The 23,675-nt window shown below is 42.6% G+C and overlaps 3 protein-coding genes across 6 annotated transcripts; 2 read left to right on the top strand and 1 right to left on the bottom strand.

Annotated features, from left to right (window-relative positions):
- Positions 1-1,269: 1,269 nt before the first annotated feature.
- Positions 1,270-21,289, bottom strand: LOC139365028 (RUN domain-containing protein 3A-like). 2 transcript variants are annotated; one of them, XM_071102340.1, is made up of 12 exons: positions 21,258-21,289; positions 20,231-20,462; positions 7,882-7,997; positions 5,861-5,994; positions 5,632-5,717; positions 5,439-5,528; positions 5,269-5,349; positions 4,983-5,148; positions 3,591-3,748; positions 3,333-3,452; positions 2,758-2,849; positions 1,270-2,463 (listed from the first exon to the last, which is right to left on the bottom strand). In XM_071102340.1, the coding sequence occupies exons 2-12, from the start codon at positions 20,335-20,337 to the stop codon at positions 2,321-2,323; spliced, it is 1,293 nt and encodes a 430-aa protein (XP_070958441.1). In that variant the 5' UTR covers positions 20,338-20,462; positions 21,258-21,289; the 3' UTR covers positions 1,270-2,320. The 2 variants fall into 2 exon arrangements, with proteins under 2 accessions (XP_070958441.1, XP_070958440.1); XM_071102339.1 differs by lacking the exon at positions 21,258-21,289 and having other exon boundaries at positions 20,231-20,876.
- Positions 10,608-15,291, top strand: LOC139365032 (autotransporter adhesin UpaG-like). 3 transcript variants are annotated; one of them, XM_071102353.1, is made up of 3 exons: positions 10,608-11,211; positions 11,954-12,038; positions 13,218-15,291. In XM_071102353.1, the coding sequence occupies exon 1, from the start codon at positions 10,756-10,758 to the stop codon at positions 11,002-11,004; it is 249 nt and encodes an 82-aa protein (XP_070958454.1). In that variant the 5' UTR covers positions 10,608-10,755; the 3' UTR covers positions 11,005-11,211; positions 11,954-12,038; positions 13,218-15,291. The 3 variants fall into 3 exon arrangements, with proteins under 3 accessions (XP_070958454.1, XP_070958453.1, XP_070958452.1); XM_071102352.1 differs by lacking the exon at positions 11,954-12,038; XM_071102351.1 differs by having other exon boundaries at positions 11,954-15,291.
- Positions 20,863-23,668, top strand: LOC139365030 (E3 ubiquitin-protein ligase RNF113A-like). Its single transcript, XM_071102350.1, has 10 exons — positions 20,863-20,987; positions 21,292-21,371; positions 21,459-21,557; positions 21,705-21,812; positions 21,969-22,078; positions 22,186-22,292; positions 22,413-22,502; positions 22,606-22,699; positions 22,792-22,898; positions 23,495-23,668. Exons 1-10 carry the CDS (start codon positions 20,885-20,887, stop codon positions 23,560-23,562), a joined length of 966 nt encoding a protein of 321 aa, XP_070958451.1. The 5' UTR covers positions 20,863-20,884; the 3' UTR covers positions 23,563-23,668.
- The last annotated feature ends 7 nt before the right edge of the window (positions 23,669-23,675 follow it).

The raw sequence follows: 23,675 nt of genomic DNA, 5'->3' as shown, positions 1-23,675 counted from the left end.
ACTTCAAAACATGGCTCTGTGTGTGGCAATCAAGATGTGTTTTCTCCTGACGGAACACACAAGATGGAAGTACATGCACACATAATTCAAGGTGTTTACATGGTTTTGTGCCAAGTGCTAGAAATGTCTACTTCAGTACCGGTGCGCTAAAAAGCTGAGTAAACAATACTTTCCCATGGATATTTTCTCTCAAATTTCCAACAGCTGAAGGACCAACTGCACGGACAACCAATAGAGTAAGTTCAAATGTCATTTTCAACATTCTGGCTTGTAAGGAACATTACCACGATTCTGCAGTGCTTTGCTTCAGACTGTATACCAAGAATTGGTATAAAAGTCTGATTTATTCAGCTATGGAAACACCAGCCCAAGAAGCTTGTAGTTTGTCAAAACAGAAGGCAGTGACTTGGTCAGCTGCTACAGAGTCACAGTGTCATAAATACAATACTACAGTGAATAATAAGTGTGTCCTTGTAAATCGTCTGGCATCACCCACTATCAACAGATATGATAATAATCCATAACATAAGTCTATTGACCATCAACCCACACCTTGAGTGTCACAAACACTGGAAGTCATGTGTATTACAAAAAGGGAAAATATAATTATGCTAAGCATAGTGTTAATCACTCTAAACTAAATGTGAATTTAGTGATCTAAATGTCCCATTACCAACATGCATAGACATGCAAATCAATCCTAAATCTTACATTTGGTTTTTACAAAGTTCTATCAAACATACCAAACCTCTGCCTTCCAGAAACAGAACAATGACCTGATGTGACGGTTAATTGGACACCACCCCTGCAGACACACTGCCCACCAATTGATTGATTGGGGACACAGTAAATGGACCACTAGATGGTGCCATAGAGCACCTTGGACACAATCCTGGGCCCAATTTATCAAAAATTATCCATCTGGATTTCACCTTTCGTACAGGATTAAATGCATAGAAATATATTGAATAGAAAGGTATCCACATTCAAGACAATGATTTGTCCATTCTATTTCTGTGCATTTAATCATATCCTGCAGGTTTGCAGCACAATGTACTGAAATCAATTACTTTTTTCTTGGCCCAATAGCTTACTAACATACTTGTCTCAACTAATCACGGGCTGCTTAAATGGAATCCTTTTGTTAGTAGAAAATCAACATGAGTATTACAGATGTATACTGTTGAAACCAATGGAGTAGTTCAGGGTAAACATACTTTAATAACATTTACACCCCTTGCAGAGAAAAAACTACTCACTGAAAAGGGATTGACATAACAAAAATAAGGCAGTTTATTGCAACTAATAGCATAGGTCATTGAACAAAAATAACCAAATATGCATGTGTAAAAATAACAGCACACTTGATTTATAAAATCAGATTCATCAACAAAATATAAAAAGCAACGTGACAACAAAACTGTTGATAGACAGACGTAACCAATTGCTGCACACATGAACACATACTGAAACAGTAATGTCTGATTACTCAAGCAGGTCAATGATTTGGAGATTCAGGCCATCCAAAACCCAGTACAATGGAGGAACAATGCCAATATCATTCAGCCACATGCATCAAATACACATCTAGCCACTATGTTAGCAACACTCAACCTGCAGCCACTCAAACACCTAAGAATAGCTGATGTTTTTGTTAGAATTCAGTTCAGCCTTCTCCTCCAAGTGTTCTGACTTAATCGCAAGTGCGTCATTCCAGTTTGTCTGTCATTTTGACAGGCAGGCAAGAGGATAGTATAGGCTGAGGCAGGGCTGGGACAGACAGTACAATGACCAGATGTGTCAGGTGCAGAGAAAGAGTTGGATAAGGAGGTCTAGAGGAGAGGAGAATTTAAATAGATAAATAAATATGCTTTTGGATAGTTTTGTAGCTTTGAATTACGCTAGTTAGATATGTCCAAAAGGCATTAAATACAGGCCAACATTTTGACATAGGAATTCACACACACAACAGTGAAAGAACAGGATGGACAGTGTGAGGATATGAGAGAGGGTGTGGGTGAGGAGGGGCACAGACGAACTAGGATCCTTTTAGTTTCATTATAACTTTAATTTAATCGACACAAAAATCCAGAAATATTGAAGAGCTTTTCCCCCTCTAATCTTTGCAGACATGAAGCAGTGGGTTGAGTGGAGAAGGGTTTGGTTGAAAAAGGGTTTTGTTGGTAACTGTGTTAATAGTGACAGTAGGTAGGTAGATGTTCATGATCTATTGAGTGTCTCCAGGTTGAGGCAGGCGGTTGGGGTTGGTTGGTTGTTGGCTTTGCGCTGGGCAGACAGAGCTCTGTTGGCATGGCGCCCCCTAGCTGGGGGAGAGTGCAGGGCTGGGTTCCATGCTGATGTTGACCAGACACTCACTGGACTTGAGGCTAGACATGGACTTGCAGCTGGGGAGAGAGGCCAGAGAGCCACAGAGACCCCGCATAGAAGGGGTGTAGTCTTTTCCTACAGAGGAGAGAATAGACAAAACACAATAAAACTCTGTCCCTAAAGCACACTTTGTCTATCAGCATAACTTAAACACCCACACAAAATACACCATAGACACTGTTCAAACATGACTTTGTATGTGTGCGCTTGTGAGGACATGTGGATGCATTCTTCTAAGTGGGTTTCTGTTTCTGTGTGGTTTTGTGTTGATGCATGTATGACAGTGGATGACTGGTTCACATATTTCTGCAGCATCAGTATGCATTGCTGTGCATTTGTATAATGTACATTTATCTGTTGAGCACCAACCTGTATCTCCGTTCTGTTGCCCATCGGTCTTCTGGGAATCAGAGTTCAGACTGAAGTCAGCTGAGAGCTGCTCCAAACTGTGGAAGCTTCTCCTGAAGGGATGAGATGAGTGACATCATGAAATACGGTTACAATAACATCTGTGTAGAAATCGCTTCGAAATTTCCTGTTTGCTAAAATTATAATAGTTTGCCTAATTTTAGTTTATGTGACAAAACAAGTATAGTGTAGAGAATCATTGTACCATCTAAACCGCTGTGAAATATATTTTCCATGACTAAAACCAGCTGTTTGAAGACGCTGTACAAAACCAGCTGTTTGAAGACGCTGTACAAAACCGAAAGTAAAAGATGCAAAAATTAAACTTAAGAACGGGAAGCATAGAAATACCACACATAGAACAGATATACACTTCTTATACTTCCTTTCAATGAGAATGACATGTCTATATCACCCATTTCTTTGTGAATTTGTTTGGGGTCGCCCAAAAAGTTACATATTGCAGCTTTAAAATGTACAGTATCACAAAATCACACACATGCACATATACACACACACTCATTCAGTAGATATACCTGCGGAAGAGCTTGACGTCCCCCTGGTTGTTGTAGCCTCGTATGGAGGGCCACTGGTTGACCAGAGGGATGGACAGATCCTTAGTCAGGTGGGAGGAATCACAGGGGATGAGGGCAGTGCTGGAAGGAACACGCTTGTGATTAACTCTTAACATCATCTGATATGTGATGTACTGCATTTGTGTGTGTCTGTTTATGATGTTTTATGTGTCCCCGTCAATGTATACTAGTGTGTGTGCATTTGTATACTGCTCTCACAGTTGTGCCTGCAGCTCCAGTATGATGGACTCCAGCTCCTTCTTCTCCTGCAGGCTCTGGACTCTGAGCTCGTCCAGCCTGGCACTCAGCTTCTTGTTCTCCGTCTCCACGTTCTTCAGCTGGGACTCCCGCAGACGCACCAGCTCCTCCAGGTAGCCCTGCATCACAGACACAGACCCAGACGCAGACACACAGTTAGACTGTTCTGCATACCCCAAAAGTACATCATTATTACTCTATATACAGTGCCTTCGGAAAGTATTCAGACCCCTTGACTTTTTCCACATTTTGTTACGTTACAGCCTTATTCTAAAATGGTTCAAATCAAATATATTCCTCATCAATTTACACACAATACCCCATAATGACACATTTTAGAAAATGTAGGCAATCTTAAAAACTGAAATACCTTATTTACATAAATATTCAGACCCTTTACTATGAAACTCGAGCTCGAGCTCAGATGCATTCTGTTTCCATTGATCATCCTTGAGATGTTTCTACAACTTGATTGGTTTCCACCGGTCGTAAATTCAATTGATTGGACATGATTTGGAAAGGATCACACCTGTCTATATAAAGTCCCACAGTTGACGGTGCAGAGCAAAAACCAAGCCATGAGGTCGAAGGAATTGTCCGTAGAGCTCAGAGACAGGATTGTGTTGAGGCACAGATCTGGGAAAGTGTACCAAAACATGTCTGCAGCATTAAAGGCCCCCCAAAAACACAGTGGCTTCCATCATTCTTAAAATGAAGAAGTTTAGAACCACCAAGACTCTTCCATAAGGACAACCATCTCTGCAGCACTTTACCAATCAGGCCTTTATGGTTGAGTGGCCAGATGGAAGCCACTCCTCAGTAAAAGGCACATGAAAGTCCACTTGGAATTTGCCAAAAGTCACCTAAAGACTCTCAGACCATGAGAAACAAGATTATCTGGTCTGATGAAACCAAGATTGAACTCTTTAGGTCTGAATGCCAAGCGTTACATCTGGAGGAAACCTGGCACCATCCCTACTGTGAAGCATGGTGGTGGCAGCATCATGCTGTGGGGATGTTTTTCAAAGGCAGGGACAGGGAGACTGCACAGGATTGAGGGAAATATGAACAGAGAAAAGTACAGAGATATCCTTGATGAAAACCTGCTACAGAGCGCTCAGGATCTCAGACTGGGGTGAAGGTTCACCTTCCAACAGGACAACAACCCTAAGCACACTGCCAAGACAACGCAGGAGTGGCTTCGGGGACAAGTCTTGAAATGTCCTTGAGTGGCCCAGCTAGAGCCCGGACTTGAACCCGATGAAACATCTCTGGAGAGACCTGAAAAGCTGGAAGATATTCTATGCCCCATGTCTTTAGGAATGTAAGGTTATCAGGAGGTCAAAAGGTCACCTTCTGTGCATACACAATCTTAAACCTCTGCTCCATCTTGCGACACTTGTTCCTCCAGCTCTCCTCGTCGGTGACCAGGGGGATGTATGGGTGTTCTGGGACACTTTCATCACTGGCACTGCTGTCCACACTGCACCGGTCATCCTCATCACTCAGGTAGTCATAGCTGTAAGCAGGGGACATATAGCAGGGGAGTTACACACCGCTTATAGTCATATCTATGGGTATGACTAAGTTACTGACCAGTATGACATATATTCACGAAGTGGGCATGTGGTTGTCTCACCTCTGAGTGAACTTCAGGTAAGGTGTGAAGTCAATCACAGCAGGGGACTTACCATCCAGCGCCTCCCCCTTCAAGCAAAAACTGGACAGAGAAAGAATTGTGAACTTTAAGATAACAATGTAACAAATAATAATGCTATGATTCTGCAGGCCTGAGTAATGCTGCCTCACCTGAAGTCTATGGCACTGAGGCCAATGAGCATGCCTGTCAGAACAGTGGCCTCCTCTCTCAGTATGATGGCTCCGTCATCATAGAACCTCCTGCAGTGCAAAGCCTTATGATTAGTTATGTTTTGCATGTTGTTTCTAACGTAGCTTGGCAGTTAATAGGCTAGATGGGATACTATTTTGTGGTATATCTGACCTGGTTGTCCGTGTGTCCCTCAGGGCTGTAGCCACATACTCTGACAGACGCTTCTCCATCAGCGCCACACGGATCCATGCCCGACCCTGCAGGAAACAATGGAAGGAGAGAAAGAGAAAAAGAGAACGAAAGGGGGGGGGGGGGGGGGGGGTCAGTGGGAACGAGGGCGTGAGTGCCAGCTAAGGGATTTTTTGATCTAGTGACACACACACACGATCCCAGTCCTTGCCTTGGCTCGTGAGGTGCTGATGTTCTCAATGTTTTCGATGCTGGCGATGCAGTTGTTCTGCACCTTGCTGCATGCCAGCCGGATGTAGTCCCAGAAACTTCGCTGGCCATCTGAGATGAACCAGCTTCCTGGACCTGGTCCAAAGATAAAACACTGACATTGACTCCCATCTCCTACATCAGCCCACACAGTGTCCCTGTCGCTCAACGCAACACAGCAGATTGGCTTTGCATCCAGCACTTTAACTCAGTCAAAACAGATGGGCATGCCATGAGCTCATGTAAAAGTCATCACATTTGCCTATTATACAGTGGGGCAAAAAAGTATTTAGTCAGCCACCAATTGTGCAAGTTCTCCCACTTAAAATGATGAGAGAGGCCTGTAATTTTCATCATAGGTACACTTCAACTATGACAGACAAAATGAGAGAAGAATATCCAGAAAATCACATTTATGAATTTATTTACAAATTATGGTGGAAAATAAGTATTTGGTCAATAACAAAAGGTTATCTCAATACTTTGTTATATACCCTTTGTTGGCAATGACAGAGGTCAAATGTTTTCTGTAAGTCTTCACAAGGTTTTCACACACTTGCTGGTATTTTGGCCCATTCCTCCATGCAGATCTCCTCTAGAGCAGTGATGTTTTGGGGCTGTTGCTGGGCAACACGGACTTTCAACTCCCTCCAAAGATTTTCTATGGGGTTGAGATCTGGAGACTGGCTAGGCCACTCCAGGACCTTGAAATGCTTCTTACGAAGCCACTCCTTCGTTGCCCGGGCGGTGTGTTTGGGATCATTGTCATGCTGAAAGACCCAGCCACGTATCATCTTCAATGCCCTTGCTGATAGGAGGTTCACTCAAAATCTCACGATACATTACCCCATTCATTCTTTCCTCTACACGGATCAGTCGTCCTGGTCCCTTTGCAGAAAAACAGCCCCAAAGCATGATGCATCCACCCCCATGCTTCACAGTAGGTATGGTGTTCTTTGGATGCAACTCAGCATTCTTTGTCCTCCAAACACGACAAGTTGAGGTTTTACCAAAAAGTTATATTTTGGTTTCCTCTGACCATATGACATTCTCCCAATCTTCTTCTGGATCATCCAAATGCTCTCTAGCAAACTTCAGACGGGCCTGGACATGTACTGGCTTAAGCAGGGGGACACGTCTGGCACTGCAGGATTTGAGTCCCTGGCGGCGTAGTGTATTACTGATGGTAGGCTTTGTTACTTTGGTCCCAGCTCTCTGCAGGTCATTCACTAGGTCCCCCCGTGTGGTTCTGGGATTTGTGATCATTTTGACCCCACGGGGTGAGATCTTGCGTGGAGCCCCAGATCGAGAGAGATTATCAGTGGTCTTGTATGTCTTCCATTTCCTAATAATTGCTCCCACAGTTGATTTCTTCAAACCAAGCTGCTTACCTATTGCAGATTCAGTCTTCCCAGCCTGGTGCAGGTCTACAATTTTGTTTCTGGTGTCCTTTTACAGCTCTTTGGTCTTGGCCATAGTGGAGTTTGGAGTGTGACTGTTTGAGGTTGTGGACAGGTGTCTTTTATACTGATAACAAGTTCAAACAGGTGCCATTAATACAGGTAACGAGTGGAGGACAGAGGAGCCTCTTAAAAGAAGAAGTTACAGGTCTGTGAGAGCCAGAAATCTTGCTTGTTTGTAGGTGACCAAATACTTATTTTCCACCATAATTTGCAAATAAATTAATTAAAAATCCTACAATGTGATTTTCTGGAATTTTTTTTTCTCATTTTGTCTGTCATAGTTGAAGTGTACATATGATGAAAATGACAGGCCTCTCTCATCTTTTTAAGTGGGAGAACTTGCACAATTGGTGGCTGACTAAATACTTTTTTGCCCCACTGTATGTGTGACATTATACATATTATGTAAATAGGTAAATAGTAACATTTGAAACTAGGGTAAGCCTTGAGGCTTCCGTATCCTGAGTTAGAAGACTGAGAGACTGATGGACACTTCCATGTCCTGTACCTGCCATGTTACCTTTGAAGCGGTGGCTGAGGATGTGTTCCAAGATTGCAGCGAAGTTGACAAACTCCTCGGATGAGTCATCGATGGGCTCGGCTGTGTACTTTTCCAGGAGTGTCTTCACCGAGAATCTAAAAAGAGGAGAAGAGAGAGACAGAGGAATGAGAAACAAACAAGATAACTAAGTACGTATTTGCGAAACTATTATATATGCAATAAAAATGCAAGTAGCAAAGAGGTACAGTATGTTGAAAGTAAAGAAATCATGTAAAAAACAACAGTAGAAGCAGACAGGCAGAGACAAATGTAGTACTGTACTTGACTTGTGCTAAACAATAGCTGAGATTAGTTCTTTGGGAGAAATGCCATCGAATGCATCTGAGGTCACCCCCAATTGTCTTGTGTGCAACACAATGTCCCCCTTCAGATGCTCCGCAAAGTGTCCGTGACAAACACAATTAACCCCCTTGTCTCAACCAATGGCAGATGACACGGTTGTCGGCGTGGCAGCCTTTGTTCAGTATGGGCTTCCAGGTCCTGTCCGTCCCTTGGTCTGATCCCTGTAAGGAACCAGCCGGCATCAGAGGATGACCAAATACCCCCCCCCCCCTCTCTATACACGGTGGTCTGATCTATTTAGGACAGCTGTAGCCACTGATTTAGTTTGGTTGATGACCTCAAGATTTCACTGCACATCCCACTGAGAGCTAAGCGCAAGAGGCTATGCTGTGCCTGCTGCGTGTAAGCTAAGAGAGAGTCCAGGCACAGACTAGGGCTGACTGCCTCTTGTTCCATGGGAAACACTAGCATCACCGAGGGCAAGACTGCCCTGGCAGTGGGCAAAACTTCCATAGCCAGGGGCAAGACCACGGTCGCGATGGGCAACACCTCCGTCTCCAGAGGAGTGACCACCACCTCCATGGGGGACTCCACCATCAGTAGGGAGAAGACCACAGTAGCTCTTGGCGGAGCTAGTTTCACCAGGGGAACCACCACCACCTCCTTCCGGAAGGCTCTGATGCCAAAGCGCAGGACCACCTAGAATAAATGGACAGGAGCTCAGACGCCAGGTCCAAGACTCCCAAAGCAACCAGGACGTCAAAAAAATACTTGACTGAAGAGGAGGAGTGGAAAGTCACCTTCCTGTCCAGCAAGACTAGCTTCACTAAGGGCAGGATCTTGATTCTGAAGACTAAGTACGCCATCTCCTGGGGCAAGTCCTCAGTCTCGTGGAGCAGAACCACCGCTACCCTGGGAAAGATCACTGTGACCATGGGAAAGACCTCCGTGACACGAGACCAGACCACCAGCTCTCTGACCACTCTCACCTTCACCCATGGAGAGAAGTCTGTGTCTGTGGTCAAATCCAGCCTCACTAGGGGCAGACAAACTACACGGAACATCTACTGGGATTTCCACCTGTGATTTTTGTATACGGTTTCACTCAAAACAGAGGGACTTTAATCTGCTCAGTTTCAGCAGGTCAGTAGTAGCTTAAATCATGTCCATTTGTAATCAATTATTCCATGTGTCTGATCAATGTGCAGCATTCTGCAGCTCGAGTGTCAATGAAGCATTCATGTTTTCGAAGAGAAACATTGAGCATGTCTTTCAAAATGAATCCCACATGATGAGAGTATTGTTCGGATGTGTTACGGATCTAACAGGCTTGAAATCAGATATTCAGATGCGTGATGGAGGAGATGAGGTTGGTGGTGTGTTGGCAGGGAGGGAGGCAGGAGGACACAGCTGTGTGTGGTGTATGTGGAGACACTGGACAGAGCATGTGTCATCATCAGTGTGCTGTTCAACAGAGAACCTCAATGGTAATTCTCTGAAGCAAAAATACAGTTTAAATGTCCCCATTTGTTATACAACAATTGCATACTGATTAAATTGGTCTGTTTCAAGGTTGAACACATTACAATAACTATGCTATGTTCAGTTTATAAAGGACGGTCTTAAACTAGGAAATGTGTCTGTCATAACTCATTGACTGATGTAACCTGATGGAAATGTGTCTGTCATAACTGATTGATTGATGTAACCTGATGCTTATAAAATAACTGCTTCAACACTGCTTGGCTTGATTTTGTTTGTTTGCAAATTTGACATATTATATAACATACAAGTGCTAGGAAACAAAATGATATGTACTGTCCTGAAGTGGAATAATGAATTATTTTCATACTTAAGGACAAGGACCATAGACAAATGGAATAGAAGATGATCTGATCATCTCTAGATGGAATAGACCATTTTATGGACACAGACACTTGGAAAAATCCTAAGAGCCACACCCATATTGGAGACTGAAGCCACATTGCACATTTGAGAAGAGCGGTCATAGGTCATTGATGGAAAACATGAACTTACGTCAACATCCTTGCCTATATAATAATAATAATGTCTCACATGATATGTTTCACAATGCACATGTTCTATACAGCTTCACACAGAACTAAGGATTTACAATCAGGGGATACAGCCAACAATGCCGCTGGATCAAGTGATGTCACCACATATTGTCCTCTGGGCAACAATGTCTCCTTCAGCCGCGTCGTGGTGGTGATGGGACAATCGTTCCACTGTACCAAGCCCTCAGATAGGCTACAGCCACCTACGGCTGCCTCTGTCCAATCACAGGGACACATGGGTGGTATGTGGCCTTCCAGAGCCCACGTCTATAAGCTCAACGAAGGCATTATGTGACACGGGGGTAGCACTATCCACGCTTAGCATTCTGGTCTACTCTGGACTCTCGTTACTGTTACTATCACAACCAAGCTTTACTGAGCTTGGTGTGCTGCATGAGCGTACAATGTGTCGCGCCAAGTGAACCCCCAAATCCACCACCTCAGCAGGGTCAGGAATTCAACCTTCTTCTCAATGGGCAACACCAGCATCACCGAGGGAAAGACGGCCCTCTCCCTGGGAAACACCACTATCAAGAGGGGCAAGACCAAGCTCACTGTGGGCAACTCGTCTATCACCAGGGGCAAGAAGACCACTTCTCTGGGCGCCTCCACCATCGCCAGTGCCAAGACCAAGCTCACTATGGGCAATGCCTCCTTCAGCAGGGGCACCACCACCACCTCGTTTCGAAAAGCCTTTTTCGCCAAACGCAAGACCCTCTAGATGAGAGGGGACATCATTGGGTGGAGGGACTGGTGGCTAACTCAACAAAACGTAAAGACAACATACAACAACACCATCACATGGGACATAAGGACATCACCGCAACATCTATACAGGCTATATCTAGACGGACTTCTAAAACACTGGATTATTTTGCTTTGGACCATTTTACTGTTTTGATCAAACAGGATTTTATCAAGGAAACAGGTCAGTGGTTTTAGAATTCTTAGATGTGTTCTACTCTACCCATGATTCCAGGTGAGTTATGTGTTGTGCAGAAGTCAATGTCTGTTGTACATGTTATTGTTGGACACCCTATTCAGTTGCCTAGAACAAAACTTTGAGAACATTTGGCCTGCTACATTGTTGCAATATTCTATGACAATTAGGCACTTTAGGTATTTCTGCAGTACTGATATGTCAAGGAAATCCATAGTTAGCAAGATGGTCATCTCTGATTATCAGTAAAATCAGTTTATGTGATTACAACATCAGAATCTAATACTATGGTTGAATGATTAGAAATTGATCATGTCTCTCGATATGAAGGGGAGTTAGAGCAGTAATAACAGCTATGACTTAAATGCTAATGGATTGAGTGCCACAGCAAGATACACTTGGTACGATTTGTCACTGAAAAACAACTGCCCGGCTTAAAACAAACATCTTTTGTGCTCCCTCTCACTCCTCTTGGATTCCAGCCAAACCCACTCTCAGCTCTCTTCAAACATCCTCTTGTTCTTTTTGCTACCTTTCCTACTGTACTTACGTTCAGTTGTGCTTCATTTACAATACAATTTAGGATCAGGGTTCTCTAATTTGTCCAAAATAATCTCAGAAGATTAGGATTGACAGCTCTCAAAATTGTGATTATCTCTTCCCCACTTTGTCTGACTCTCTCCCTCATCGCCCCCCTCCCCTCTCCTCCCCTCTCCTCTCCTCTCTCCAGTCTTGGCCTAACCAGCAGGATCAGCTGACACTGGAGGATTCCTCCCTGGCCACGGCCATGTGAAGTGAACACTGTCTGTCTGATGGTGTGTTTCAGATTCTCTACTGGGTGTGTGTGCACCTGGAGGATCCCTCCCATAGGGAAGATGAGCTCAGCCAGGGGAGGAGATGCAAGCCCTGTGTCTATGCGCCATGCAATATCATGGGAGGAGATAAATAAATCAACTAATTCTGCGCTGACGGAGAGATTACAAACGTTATGACCAAAATAATGTGTCACATCAGGCAATATCGATAGCTGGAAGGGTGTGCCTCACATCTCAGTGAAGTGAATGTGAAGGGAATGAGGAACCAGGCAGGGTGTCTCATGGCCAGTGTATGTGCATTTGGAGGAGTAGAAAAATAGAGGTGCTGGGCTGGGAAGAACTGAAGGCATAATTCATAATAATGAACATGATGAGGGGATGTGATATGAAGGATATAGTATGTCACAGACAGTAGTTATGGTAATAGGAGGTAGGTGGGGCAAGGTTCAAGTGATCTATACTGGAATGTTAAGTGTTTGGTCCTGCTGGTAACGTTCACATTGCAATGCCAATGAACCTTGCTTATGTTTAGTAAGGCAGAGGTCATTTGTGCAATAATATGCTAGAAATATGTGAAAACAAGAGGATAATCAGGCTGAAAAGAACACCAATATTAAGGTGAAAATTTGTTATTCTAGGATGGCAGGCTCCGAGTGCTGCTTTAATGTGCACAATGAACAATGGGACAGCAACTTCTGAGTGGATGAGAACAGTTTTTATGAGGAAAAATGTAGAGCAGTGGAACCCTGAGGCTGAGAGAGAGAGAGAGAGAGAGAGAGCGAGAGAGGGGGGAAGGAGGGGGGTAGAGAGAGAGAGAGAGTGAGAGGGGTGAAGAGTGGGACCATTTGTGGTGCTTTGCCATTGTTTAACACAAGAAAGGACACACTCAGAGTGAGCAACCATACTGTACAGTCCCTCACAGAACCCACATTCAAGTTTCAAAGTACTTTACAATCATTGTGCAGCTGGTCCCACTTTATATGTCCTCTTCAGGATATTGCAACAGAGACAGTAATGGCACATTCTCCCCAGCCACACCCAAAACAATTGAAGGCTTTAACACTCAAAAGATGACTTGCTCTTCCTTCTCATCTCATCCACTTTTATTTACAGGGAGCACGGGTGCAATAGGGTAGGACCTCCAAATCGTTAACTATCTTATTTATGTTGTTTTCTTAGGTTCAACGTGTTGGCACCAACAGTGTTCATCCAGTCATGGACCTCGTCATGAGAGCTCTTAGGCCAGAATATGCAACAAAGTAATAGATCAACTGGCCTGTAACAAGATTCCCTAGTGATAGCTGTTTCTCCTGGTTTGGCCTCTTTTCAATAAGGTAAAATAGCAGCTATTGGTACAGTCCGTTTCTCTCAGATGAACCAAGTAGATGACACTCTGGTCCCGCCATGTTTTAAAAACATATGTAGCCCATAGCAACAGCTATACTGTTATGTAAGACATTTATTTTATTCTTGACATTTTATTCTTATTCTGGCCATGGTAAATACTTATAAATGAAAGCCAGCTTAAGGCATGAGTGGTATCTCCTTCTAAAGTTATTTTTTTCTCAGGACTTGAAAAGTTGATGGTGCCAAGTTCCAACTGAGATTTCTTCAGTCATTTTCAAACACACATCAAAATAGTACATGAATACATGAGACTTTTCCACTTGGAGACTACCAGCTGGACCATACTGTATATCTATGACCTCTGCTGACTTAACTATTGACCTAAGACCTTTGACCCAGGGAAGCAACAATACTTTCCTGTGATGTTGAGAGTATTTCCAGATTTCCGTCACTGTACTGTCTACTGCTGTGCATGGAAACCTCTGTCATCAAAATAAGTTCAGTCGATGAAACATGATGTAACGGGGAGGTCACTTTGACACATTAGATCACTCCATTTTAGAAGTCACTATATCTTGGCTTTGGTGTCCGAAAACAGGGCCAACCCATGAGATGTGCCATCACAGAGTAAGCCTACTAGTATTACTGAACCCTACTATATTAATATAGCACTAAAACAACAATGTTAATGACTTGGAGGAAGATCTTTGAATGGGAGTGTGATGCCACTTTCGCAAAATCCATTATGATCCCTGATGACAAATTGACATGGGGATGAAGCACTGGGTCCAGCATTTCACCAAGGGTCAATGACACAGTCAACAGATTCAAATTCAGTAATCAAGAACAACTCTAAATGTTCTATTATCATACACAAATAGGCCTCAAAACAAAGATTTACTTCCAAAAAAAATGAAAAGTAGGAAATCCAAACATGTTAATCTGTGTGTGCCGATGTCTGGTAATTGTGTATGTTGTGATAGTGGAGGAAATGTTTTGTATTCAAATTGAAAATATATACACATGCACTAGTGTTAGAAGAAGGATCATGCTTGGGCTGGTGTGCTAACTGAACACTAATTTGGGCTTCGTTGGGAGGGATGGCTAATGATCTGAAGATAACTGTGTCCATATCAGTCAAACCTTTTTCATGACTCCCTCCATTACTCTTGGCATTAGTCTGGAGCACAGATCCACCCTCTATTCTTTGCCCCAAGGCTGCCCAGCTCTGCCCTGCTGGTAGCCCTGCCTACACAATGAGACACACACAACGTCAGCTTGACTCTATGCACAGCCAGAGGTCCTGAGGTCACAAACATTCACAACCTTTGTCAACTTGAACACCACCTGGGACAAGGGCCGTCATTGGCTGACACATGGAAGTATTATACACGTCTGTCTGGCAGGAAAAGAGGCCTCTCTGACTTACAGCAACATCTTAGACTGCACAATACAAAAGGTAGACTTGACATCGACACAGATGCTTTCAGATATTCAAAGCCTGGGGAATACATGTATTACCCTTGCAATAAACTTAATTCATAGCTCTCATTGAAAAGTAATTCATGTCTTTCCCAGTGGAGACAACTGTATGATTAGCATTACTGATGAAAAACTGTTGTGAACATTTTTTGTTTTGTTTTGTGTCCTGTGCCTGTCTCTTTAAATGTCTTGGATTAAAATGTCCTTGGCACGGTCAGTGTATGAAAAATGACCGAACTGCAACAAATGTCTCTTTGTTCTCTCGCTAATCCTTCCTGGAGTCTGAAGTCTGTGTCTTTGAAAACATTCTTTATTTATAGTCATGATCCATGTCTGTTATATGTGTTCTATTACACTATGTTCCACTAAATGCAGACAGAACCCTTAACAGAGAGGTGCTGTAATAAAAAAGTGCTTGATCGTGTTCCTGGAGTTTTCATTTGTCTCTATTCTTCTATCCAAGCAGCAAACAAACACTAAACTCAACATGTCATATCATGAGGATGTGGCCAATGTCATTGTCATCGGATTGGAAGGATGGCAAGATATCCATGATTAGTAACAATGAACCATATAAGCCTACCAACACTCCACATTGAATGCGTAACTCATTTTCTGCTATTTTTTTTGTCTAGAAATTATTTAGTGAGAGCACCAGGAGCTTGAGTGATGTCACTCCCGTTGGTCCCCTTAGAACAATGCCTCCCTCAGGAGATAAAATGTTGTGTCCCTCACAGCAAGACAATGGGTCTCCTGGCTGCACAGAGTGACAGCACACACTGGACACATACAAGCCTCGTCTGATAGGTTCACGTCTAATCATGAGGGTGCCCACAGATAATATATTCACATTGCTAACATACAAGCTGCAGTCCACAGACCCACACGTTTCTGAGGCAACAATCCAGTTGCTGTTTCTACTGGAGCTCCTTATATGAAGACAGGGATATAAACCATGATGACTCAGACGGAGATGAGGACACACAGTGAGGAGGAAGCTTACAGTATAGATTAGAGGTCGACCGACTATGATTTTTCAACACCGATACCGATTATTGGAGGACCAAAAAAAAGCCGATACCGATAAAAAAAAATGTATTTGTAATAATGACAATTACAGCAATATTGAATGAACACTTATTTTAACTTAATATAATACATCAATAAAATCAATTTAGCCTCAAATAAATAATGAAACATGTTCAATTTGGTTTAAATAATGCAAAAACAAAGTGTTGGAGAAGAAAGTAAAAGTGCAATATGTGCCATGTAAGAAAGCTAACGTTTAAGTTCCTTGCTCAGAACATGGGAACATATGAAAGCTGGTGGTTCCTTTTAACATGAGTCTTCAATATTCCCAGGTAAGAAGTTTTAGGTTGTAGTTATTATTGAAATTATACAGTGCCTTGCGAAAGTATTCGGCCCCCTTGAACTTTGCGACCTTTTGCCACATTTCAGGCTTCAAACATAAAGATATAAAACTGTATTTTTTTGTGAAGAATCAACAACAAGAATCATGAACACAATCATGAAGTGGAACGACATTTATTGGATATTTCAAACTTTTTTAGCAAATCAAAAACTGAAAAATTGGGCGTGCAAATTTATTCAGCCCCTTTACTTTCAGTGCAGCAAACTCTCTCCAGAAGTTCAGTGAGGATCTCTGAATGATCCAATGTTGACCTAAATGACTAATGATGATAAATACAATCCACCTGTGTGTAATCAAGTCTCCGTATAAATGCACACCAGGCAGGTCCGAGATACTGTTGTGAAGAAGTTTAAAGCCGGATTTGGATACAAAAAGATTTCCCAAGCTTTAAACATCCCAAGGAGCACTGTGCAAGCGATAATATTGAAATGGAAGGAGTATCAGACCACTGCAAATCTACCAAGACCTGGCCGTCCCTCTAAACTTTCAGCTCATACAAGGAGAAGACTGATCAGAGATGCAGCCAAGAGGCCCATGATCACTCTGGATGAACTGCAGAGATCTACAGCTACAAATCTGGCCTTTATGGAAGAGTGGCAAGAAGAAAGCCATTTCTTAAAGATATCCATTAAAAGTGTTGTTTAAAGTTTGCCACAAGCCACCTGGGAGACACACCAAACATGTGGAAGAAGGTGCTCTGGTCAGATGAAACCAAAATTGAACTTTTTGGCAACAATGCAAAACGTTATGTTTGGCGTAAAAGCAACACAGCTCATCACACTGAACACACCATCCCCACTGTCAAACATGGTGGTGGCAGCATCATGGTTTGGGCCTGCTTTTCTTCAGCAGGGACAGGGAAGATGGTTAAAATTGATGGGAAGATGGATGGAGCCAAATACAGGACCATTCTGGAAGAAAACCTGATGGAGTCTGCAAAAGACCTGAGACTGGGACAGAGATTTGTCTTCCAACAAGACAATGATCCAAAACATAAAGCAAAATCTACAATGGAATGGTTCAAAAATAAACATATCCAGGTGTTAGAATGGCCAAGTAAAAGTCCAGACCTGAATCCAATCGAGAATCTGTGGAAAGAACTGAAAACTGCTGTTCACAAATGCTCTCCATCCAACCTCACTGAGCTCGAGCTGTTTTGCAAGGAGGAATGGGAAAAAAATTCAGTCTCTCGATGTGCAAAACTGATAGAGACATATCCCAAGCGACTTACAGCTGTAATCGCAGCAAAAGGTGGCGCTACAAAGTATTAACTTAAGGGGGCTGAATAATTTTGCACGCCCAATTTTTCAGTTTTTGATTTGTTAAAAAAGTTTGAAATATCCAATAAATGTCGTTCCACTTCATGATTGTGTCCCACTTGTTGTTGATTCTTCACAAAAAAATACAGTTTTATATCTTTATGTTTGAAGCCTGAAATGTGTCAAAAGGTCGCAAAGTTCAAGGGGGCCGAATACTTTCGCAAGGCACTGTAAGACTATTTCCCTCTATACCATTTGTATTTCATTAACCTTTGACTATTGGAAGTTCTTATAGGCACTTTAGTATTTCCAGTGTAACAGTATAGCTTCCGTCCCTCTCCTCACCCATACCTGGGCTCGAACCAGGAACACATCGACAACAGCCATCCTCGAAGCATCGTTACCCATGCAGAGCAAGGGAAACAACTACTAGAAGACTCAGAGCGAGTGACGTTTGAAACGCTATTAGCGCGCACCCCACTAACTAGCGAGCCATTTCACATCGCTTACACCAGCCTAATCTCGGGAGTTGATAGACTTGAAGTCATAAACAGCGCAATGCATGAAGAACAACAAAGAGCTGCTGGCAAAACGCACGAAAGTGCTGTTTGAATGAATGCTTACGAGCCTGCTGGTGCCTACCATCGCTCAGTCAGACTGCTCTATCAAATCATAGACTTAATTATAACATAATAACACACAGAAATACGAGCCTTAGGTCATTAATATGGTCGAATCCGGAAACTATCATCTCGAAAACAAGACGTTTATTCTTTCAGTGAAATACGGAACCGTTCCGTATTTTATCTAACAGGTGGCATCCATAAGCCTAAATATTCCTGTTACATTGCACAACCTTCAATGTTATGTCATAATTATGTAAAATTCTGGCAAATTATGTGGCCCAAACTGTTGCATATACACAGACTCTGCGTGCAATGAACGCAAGAGAAGTGACACAATTTCACCTGGTTAATATTGCCTGCTAACCTGGATTTATTTTAGCTAAATATGCAGGTTTAAAAATATATACTTCTGTGTATTCATTTTAAGAAAGGCATTAATGTTTATGGTTAGGTACACATTGGAGCAAGGACAGTCCTTTTTCGCGAATACGCACTGCATCGATTATATGCACGCTAGATAAACTAGTAATATCATCAACTTTGTGTAGTTAACTAGTGATTATGATTGATTGATTGCTTTTTATAAGATAAGTTTAATGCTAGCTAGCAACTTACCTTGGCTTATTGCATTCGCGTAACAGGCAGTCTCCTCGTGGAGTGCAATGAGAAGCAGGTGGTTAGAGCGTTGGACTAGTTAACTGAAAGGTTGCAAGATTGAATCCACGAACTGACAAGGTAAAAATCGGTCATTCTGCTCCTGAAGGAGGCAGTTAACCCACCGTTCCTAGGCCATCATTGAAAATAAGAACGTGTTCTTAACTGACTTGCCCAGTTAAATAAATATTAAATAAAAGGTGTAAAAAAATAATTTATAAATAAAATTGGCCAAATCGGTGTCCAAAAATACCGATTTCCGAATGTTGAAATCGGCCCTAATTAATTGGCCATTCCGATGAATTGGTCGACCTCTAGTATAGATGCATAAGGACACAGAGACAAGACACATTGGGTATTTTGCAAAAACACATATGCACTCTTGAAATATATATATATATATATATATATATATATATATATAAAATTGAATAGAGTATTATATTATATTAATTTACATGACAAATGTTTATCATCATGAAGTGTTCACATTAATTATGCCTTTACAAATAGGAATATTCTAGGATGGAGCACTGATGATACATTAGCCTACATTGGGTAAAACATAACTAGGTGAAGGAGAAGTTATCAAATAGCATTCCCATGACAACCAGACACAGGTGTATGACTGCTATATTACCAGCAGTATCAGCTGTAGGTATCAGTTACTCTGATATAGATGAGCTGGCAAAAATGTTGTAGGCCTATACTTTTTCTGAGAGCCACCGGGTGAAATTCCTCTGGGTGTTTTTAGTGCATAATGAGTACAGCACAGCAGCATTCAATGCCCATAATAAACATCCGATTTCACTGTGATGTCATTATCTTGGAGCAGCATTTCTATAAGCGGTAAATAATGTCCTCGTTCCAAGAAGGTTATTGCGACATCACCGACCTGGGGAATTCTGGTGGACCTATGCTCTCTCCAACATAGGCCTCACACACCCCATTGAATCCACTTTCCTTTCAAATAGGCCGACATAGACAGCCGGGTGTCCACCAAGGTGAAACCGCATATGTGGCTGTTTATTTTTAGATTCCTATCTGATTCGCTCTCACCGTTATTTACCAAGATAAAAAAAAAAACATAAAACATTTATCCATTTAAATTTCCCCAAGTAGCCTAATGTATAGGCTACCAGTGCCCATAGCTGTGAAATATGTTGCCTTTTGTTTTTCTTTTCGTTTTCTTATGAGAATATATGATTGGGAACAAACAACACAGGACACAGAGCTGGCACTAACACTTAACTATTGCAGCCGCAAATTATTCGAACGCTTAATACATTGTAGCCTAAGCCATTGCACATTTATTTCCATGCATGCATTAACTAATATGTGTGGTTAACATGACGTGCCAACCACACGAAACCTCTGCGCCCTTGTGTTTACCTGCATACGGTGATGAGATTTTTTCGCTCCACGCCGACGCTCCGAGAAGATGCCTTTTTCGATGTCAAACCCATAGCCATTGCTTTTCGGACACAGCCGGATTCCATTCAGCAGCGCTACGGAGCCTTCCGGTAGCCCAGCACCACCAAGACCCCTCCCTCCGCAGGCCTATGCCATATATTCCGGTGTCCTCACTTCTCCGCGAGAAGCTGAGATGCTTAATTAGTGGGCTCTACGTTGACGCACAACGATGGAGTTGTGCAGGGTCGAGTTGGGCAGGGTGAATAGACATAGAGTATAATTAAAATACCCTCTGTATCAAGATACCCAATGCACATATGTTGATTTATCCTACATAAAATATCCCATAATTTAATAATCCTACATTTTATCATAATGTGCTTTGCGGTTTTATAACACTATAGAAAATGATATTATTTAGTTGCGCCACAACATATCTTACAAATAATATGCAATAAAACAATTAGAAATTGGCATGAAATAAATGCAAATGTAGTCTACTTAATTGCATATGTTGTACTGTAGATAATTGGCCACAAGGTGGAATACTGTGCCAAATGATTGTAAACTCCTCGACGCTAGAGGTCACTCTAAAATCCTTACGTCACCATTTTTTTGTAAACAGAATGAAAGATGGCGGAGTCAGGGGAACCCAAGGCAACCTGTACTTTTCTATTTAAAAAATCTACCAAAAAATGCAACGCTCGGAAGAGAAAAGCCAGTGACAGCGATAAAGGTGAGCTACAGTGTTTGAGTCCAGCTCAGTGTTGTTTCAAAAGCTAACAAAAAGACTGCATTGTGCATGAAAACCATGGCTATTAGTAATAGTCCTCGAGCTAGCTATAGTAGCGAACTAACCTAGTTAGCTAACATTTTAAGTTTATTTAGTAAGGCGTTAAGATTAGGCTAAGTAAAAACAAAACTACTGCCAACTATAAAACACCCAAGCCATGGAAATGATTGTGTAAGTGGCCGAGTACTGTAAACACGGAAATGTCCCACTCACATGCTGATGCTTGCCTCATTGCCTCCATTGTCAGATGGCAACAGTGACGAAGACAAGAATGCCGTCGTCAGAAAAGAAAAAAAGACGGGTTCAGCAAACCCTATGATTCAAAGGGTAACGTCGCATGGCTGACTACAAACGAATCAGTCTTTATACGAAACATTTTTTTATAGTGTGAAATCATTCTTCTCTTCTTCCCAGACAAAAAAAGTAGAGAGAGAGGAGGTGTCATCTGCTGAAAGTGACGAGGAGAAAGAAAGAAAGAAAGTCACTGTCGCTTACAAGTCCACCCGGTCAGCGGTGAGTTATTTTGAAAAATACCTCTCTACCCATTAATCTATGAATTAATCTATTAACAATGTTTTGTATTTATATCCTACCTGCCCCTTTATTGCTCAGCCCCGTATAAAGCTATCAATCACGTCCTCCTCCCTTCGCTGTGTATAGAAACCAGAGGGGCCAGATGACATGGGAGCAACTGCAATCTATGAGCTGGACACAGCAAAGGACAATGATGCACAGGCCATCTTTGAGAGGAGTCAGAAGATCCAGGAGGCAAGACATCTGTCTCTTGTTGGAGGAACTTTGATTCCTTCGTGTATCTACGTCTTAGTATTGTATCATTTGCATTCTTCCCCCAGTTTTGTTGTAAATTGGGACAGCGTTGGTCCGCAAATGCTTAATAAGGGTCTCTATCCTCTCCCTCACCAGGAGCTGACCGGTAAAGAGGATGATAAGATCTACAGAGGAATGAACAACTACAAAAAGCACATCAAGCCCAAAGACTCCACCATGGGAAATGCATCCTCTGGCATGGTCAGGTGTGGATGCATGTTATGTGACAGAGTAAAGTTGAAATGTCTTGGGGAAAGTTTTGATTGTTTTTGCTATGTATTTGCATCATCAGTGTTCTCTTTTCTTTTGTCAGGAAGGGCCCAATCCGGGCCCCAGAGCACCTGAGAGCCACAGTGAGGTGGGACTACCAGCCAGACATCTGTAAGGACTACAAAGAGACTGGCTTCTGTGGCTTTGGAGGTGAGTAAGGACTTTGCTGGAAGGTTGCCTCCCCCAATGTCGAGCTTTGCATAGGTCCTCCTTTCCCAACTTGAATTAATCAACTGTGGAAGTCTCTTCAAGTTTATTTTCCCTCCTTAGACAGCTGCAAGTTCCTCCATGACCGTTCAGACTACAAACATGGCTGGCAGATTGAGAGGGAGCTGGACGAGGGGCGCTATGGGGCCAACGGTGAGTTCACAACAGGGGAGAAACACAGGGCTGTGTAGATTTAAGATTAATCAGATTAGAGAGTTGTGATACAGCTGTTCAGTAATGTGTGGTCTGTATGTAGATGATGAGAACTACGAGGTGAGCAGTGACGAGGAGGACATGCCCTTCAAATGCTTCATCTGCCGAGAGTCCTTTAAGAACCCCGTCATCACCAAGTAAGACAATGCTCCTTAAGAACTCATTCACCATTAATTGTGTGTAGAGAAACTTCCAGCTAATCAAACCACTCATGTCTTGTCTCCCGCAGGTGTCGGCACTACTTCTGTGAGACCTGTGCTCTTCAGCACTACCGCAAGTCCCAGCGCTGCTATGTATGTAACGTCCAGACCAACGGCGTCTTCAACCCAGCTAAAGGTGAGGATAATGCATCTCAATTACCATGGTCAGCATAGTGGTATGGCATGAACATTAGGTCTTGGATGGTCCACCAAAGCATCACTTTAAGCTAAGAAAACAAAACTAAAGCTACAGTAGTTTGTTAACCATGGAGCTTATGTTGCCTGACTCCTCAAGCTGAATTCCTCAGCTCTATCGTTCGCTACATACTTTAGTCTGAGACCACAATCATTGAAGTTGTTTGTGACTCTAAAATGAGTGGTGTTGTACAAAACAAGGTCATCAGCAACTGGATAATCTCTAACCAGAGTACCAATGACACATTTTTAAAATGTTGCTTTACCCATGTGTGTTCTAGCCCCAATCAGACAGTCAAGAATGTATTTCCATTCTAGGAATCTTAGGGGAGGTACTCGGCTCCAGAAATTCATGTCCAGTGGCGTTTGGCCGGAGCAAGAAGTTTTGGTAGACAGGCAAGAGATTATGTAATCGGGTAAAGGACTCGTCTATAGTCAGTCAAATAGAAAAAGCTCACTGCTCGAATATTCAGGCCCGTGGCTGAGTGGAGTTAATAAGCTCCAGGCAGTAGCCCTAAATGTTCTCTCTCTCCACAGAGCTGGCAGCCAAGATCGCCAAACACCAAGCCATGCTAGACCAGCCACCCTCTGATGAAGAAGATTAGCAACCTACTGTAAATACAGTACCTGTCCAATTTAAATCTGTGTCTGTTGTCTCCTCTCCACTGTGTTTCATTGTCAAGCCTTCCGGAATAAAACTCGCTTTTTAAATAGTTGA

Source organism: Oncorhynchus clarkii, chromosome 13, assembly GCF_045791955.1.
Source record: "Oncorhynchus clarkii lewisi isolate Uvic-CL-2024 chromosome 13, UVic_Ocla_1.0, whole genome shotgun sequence".
Lineage (NCBI taxonomy): Eukaryota > Metazoa > Chordata > Actinopteri > Salmoniformes > Salmonidae > Oncorhynchus > Oncorhynchus clarkii.
This window is presented reverse-complemented; position numbering and strand designations above follow the sequence as displayed.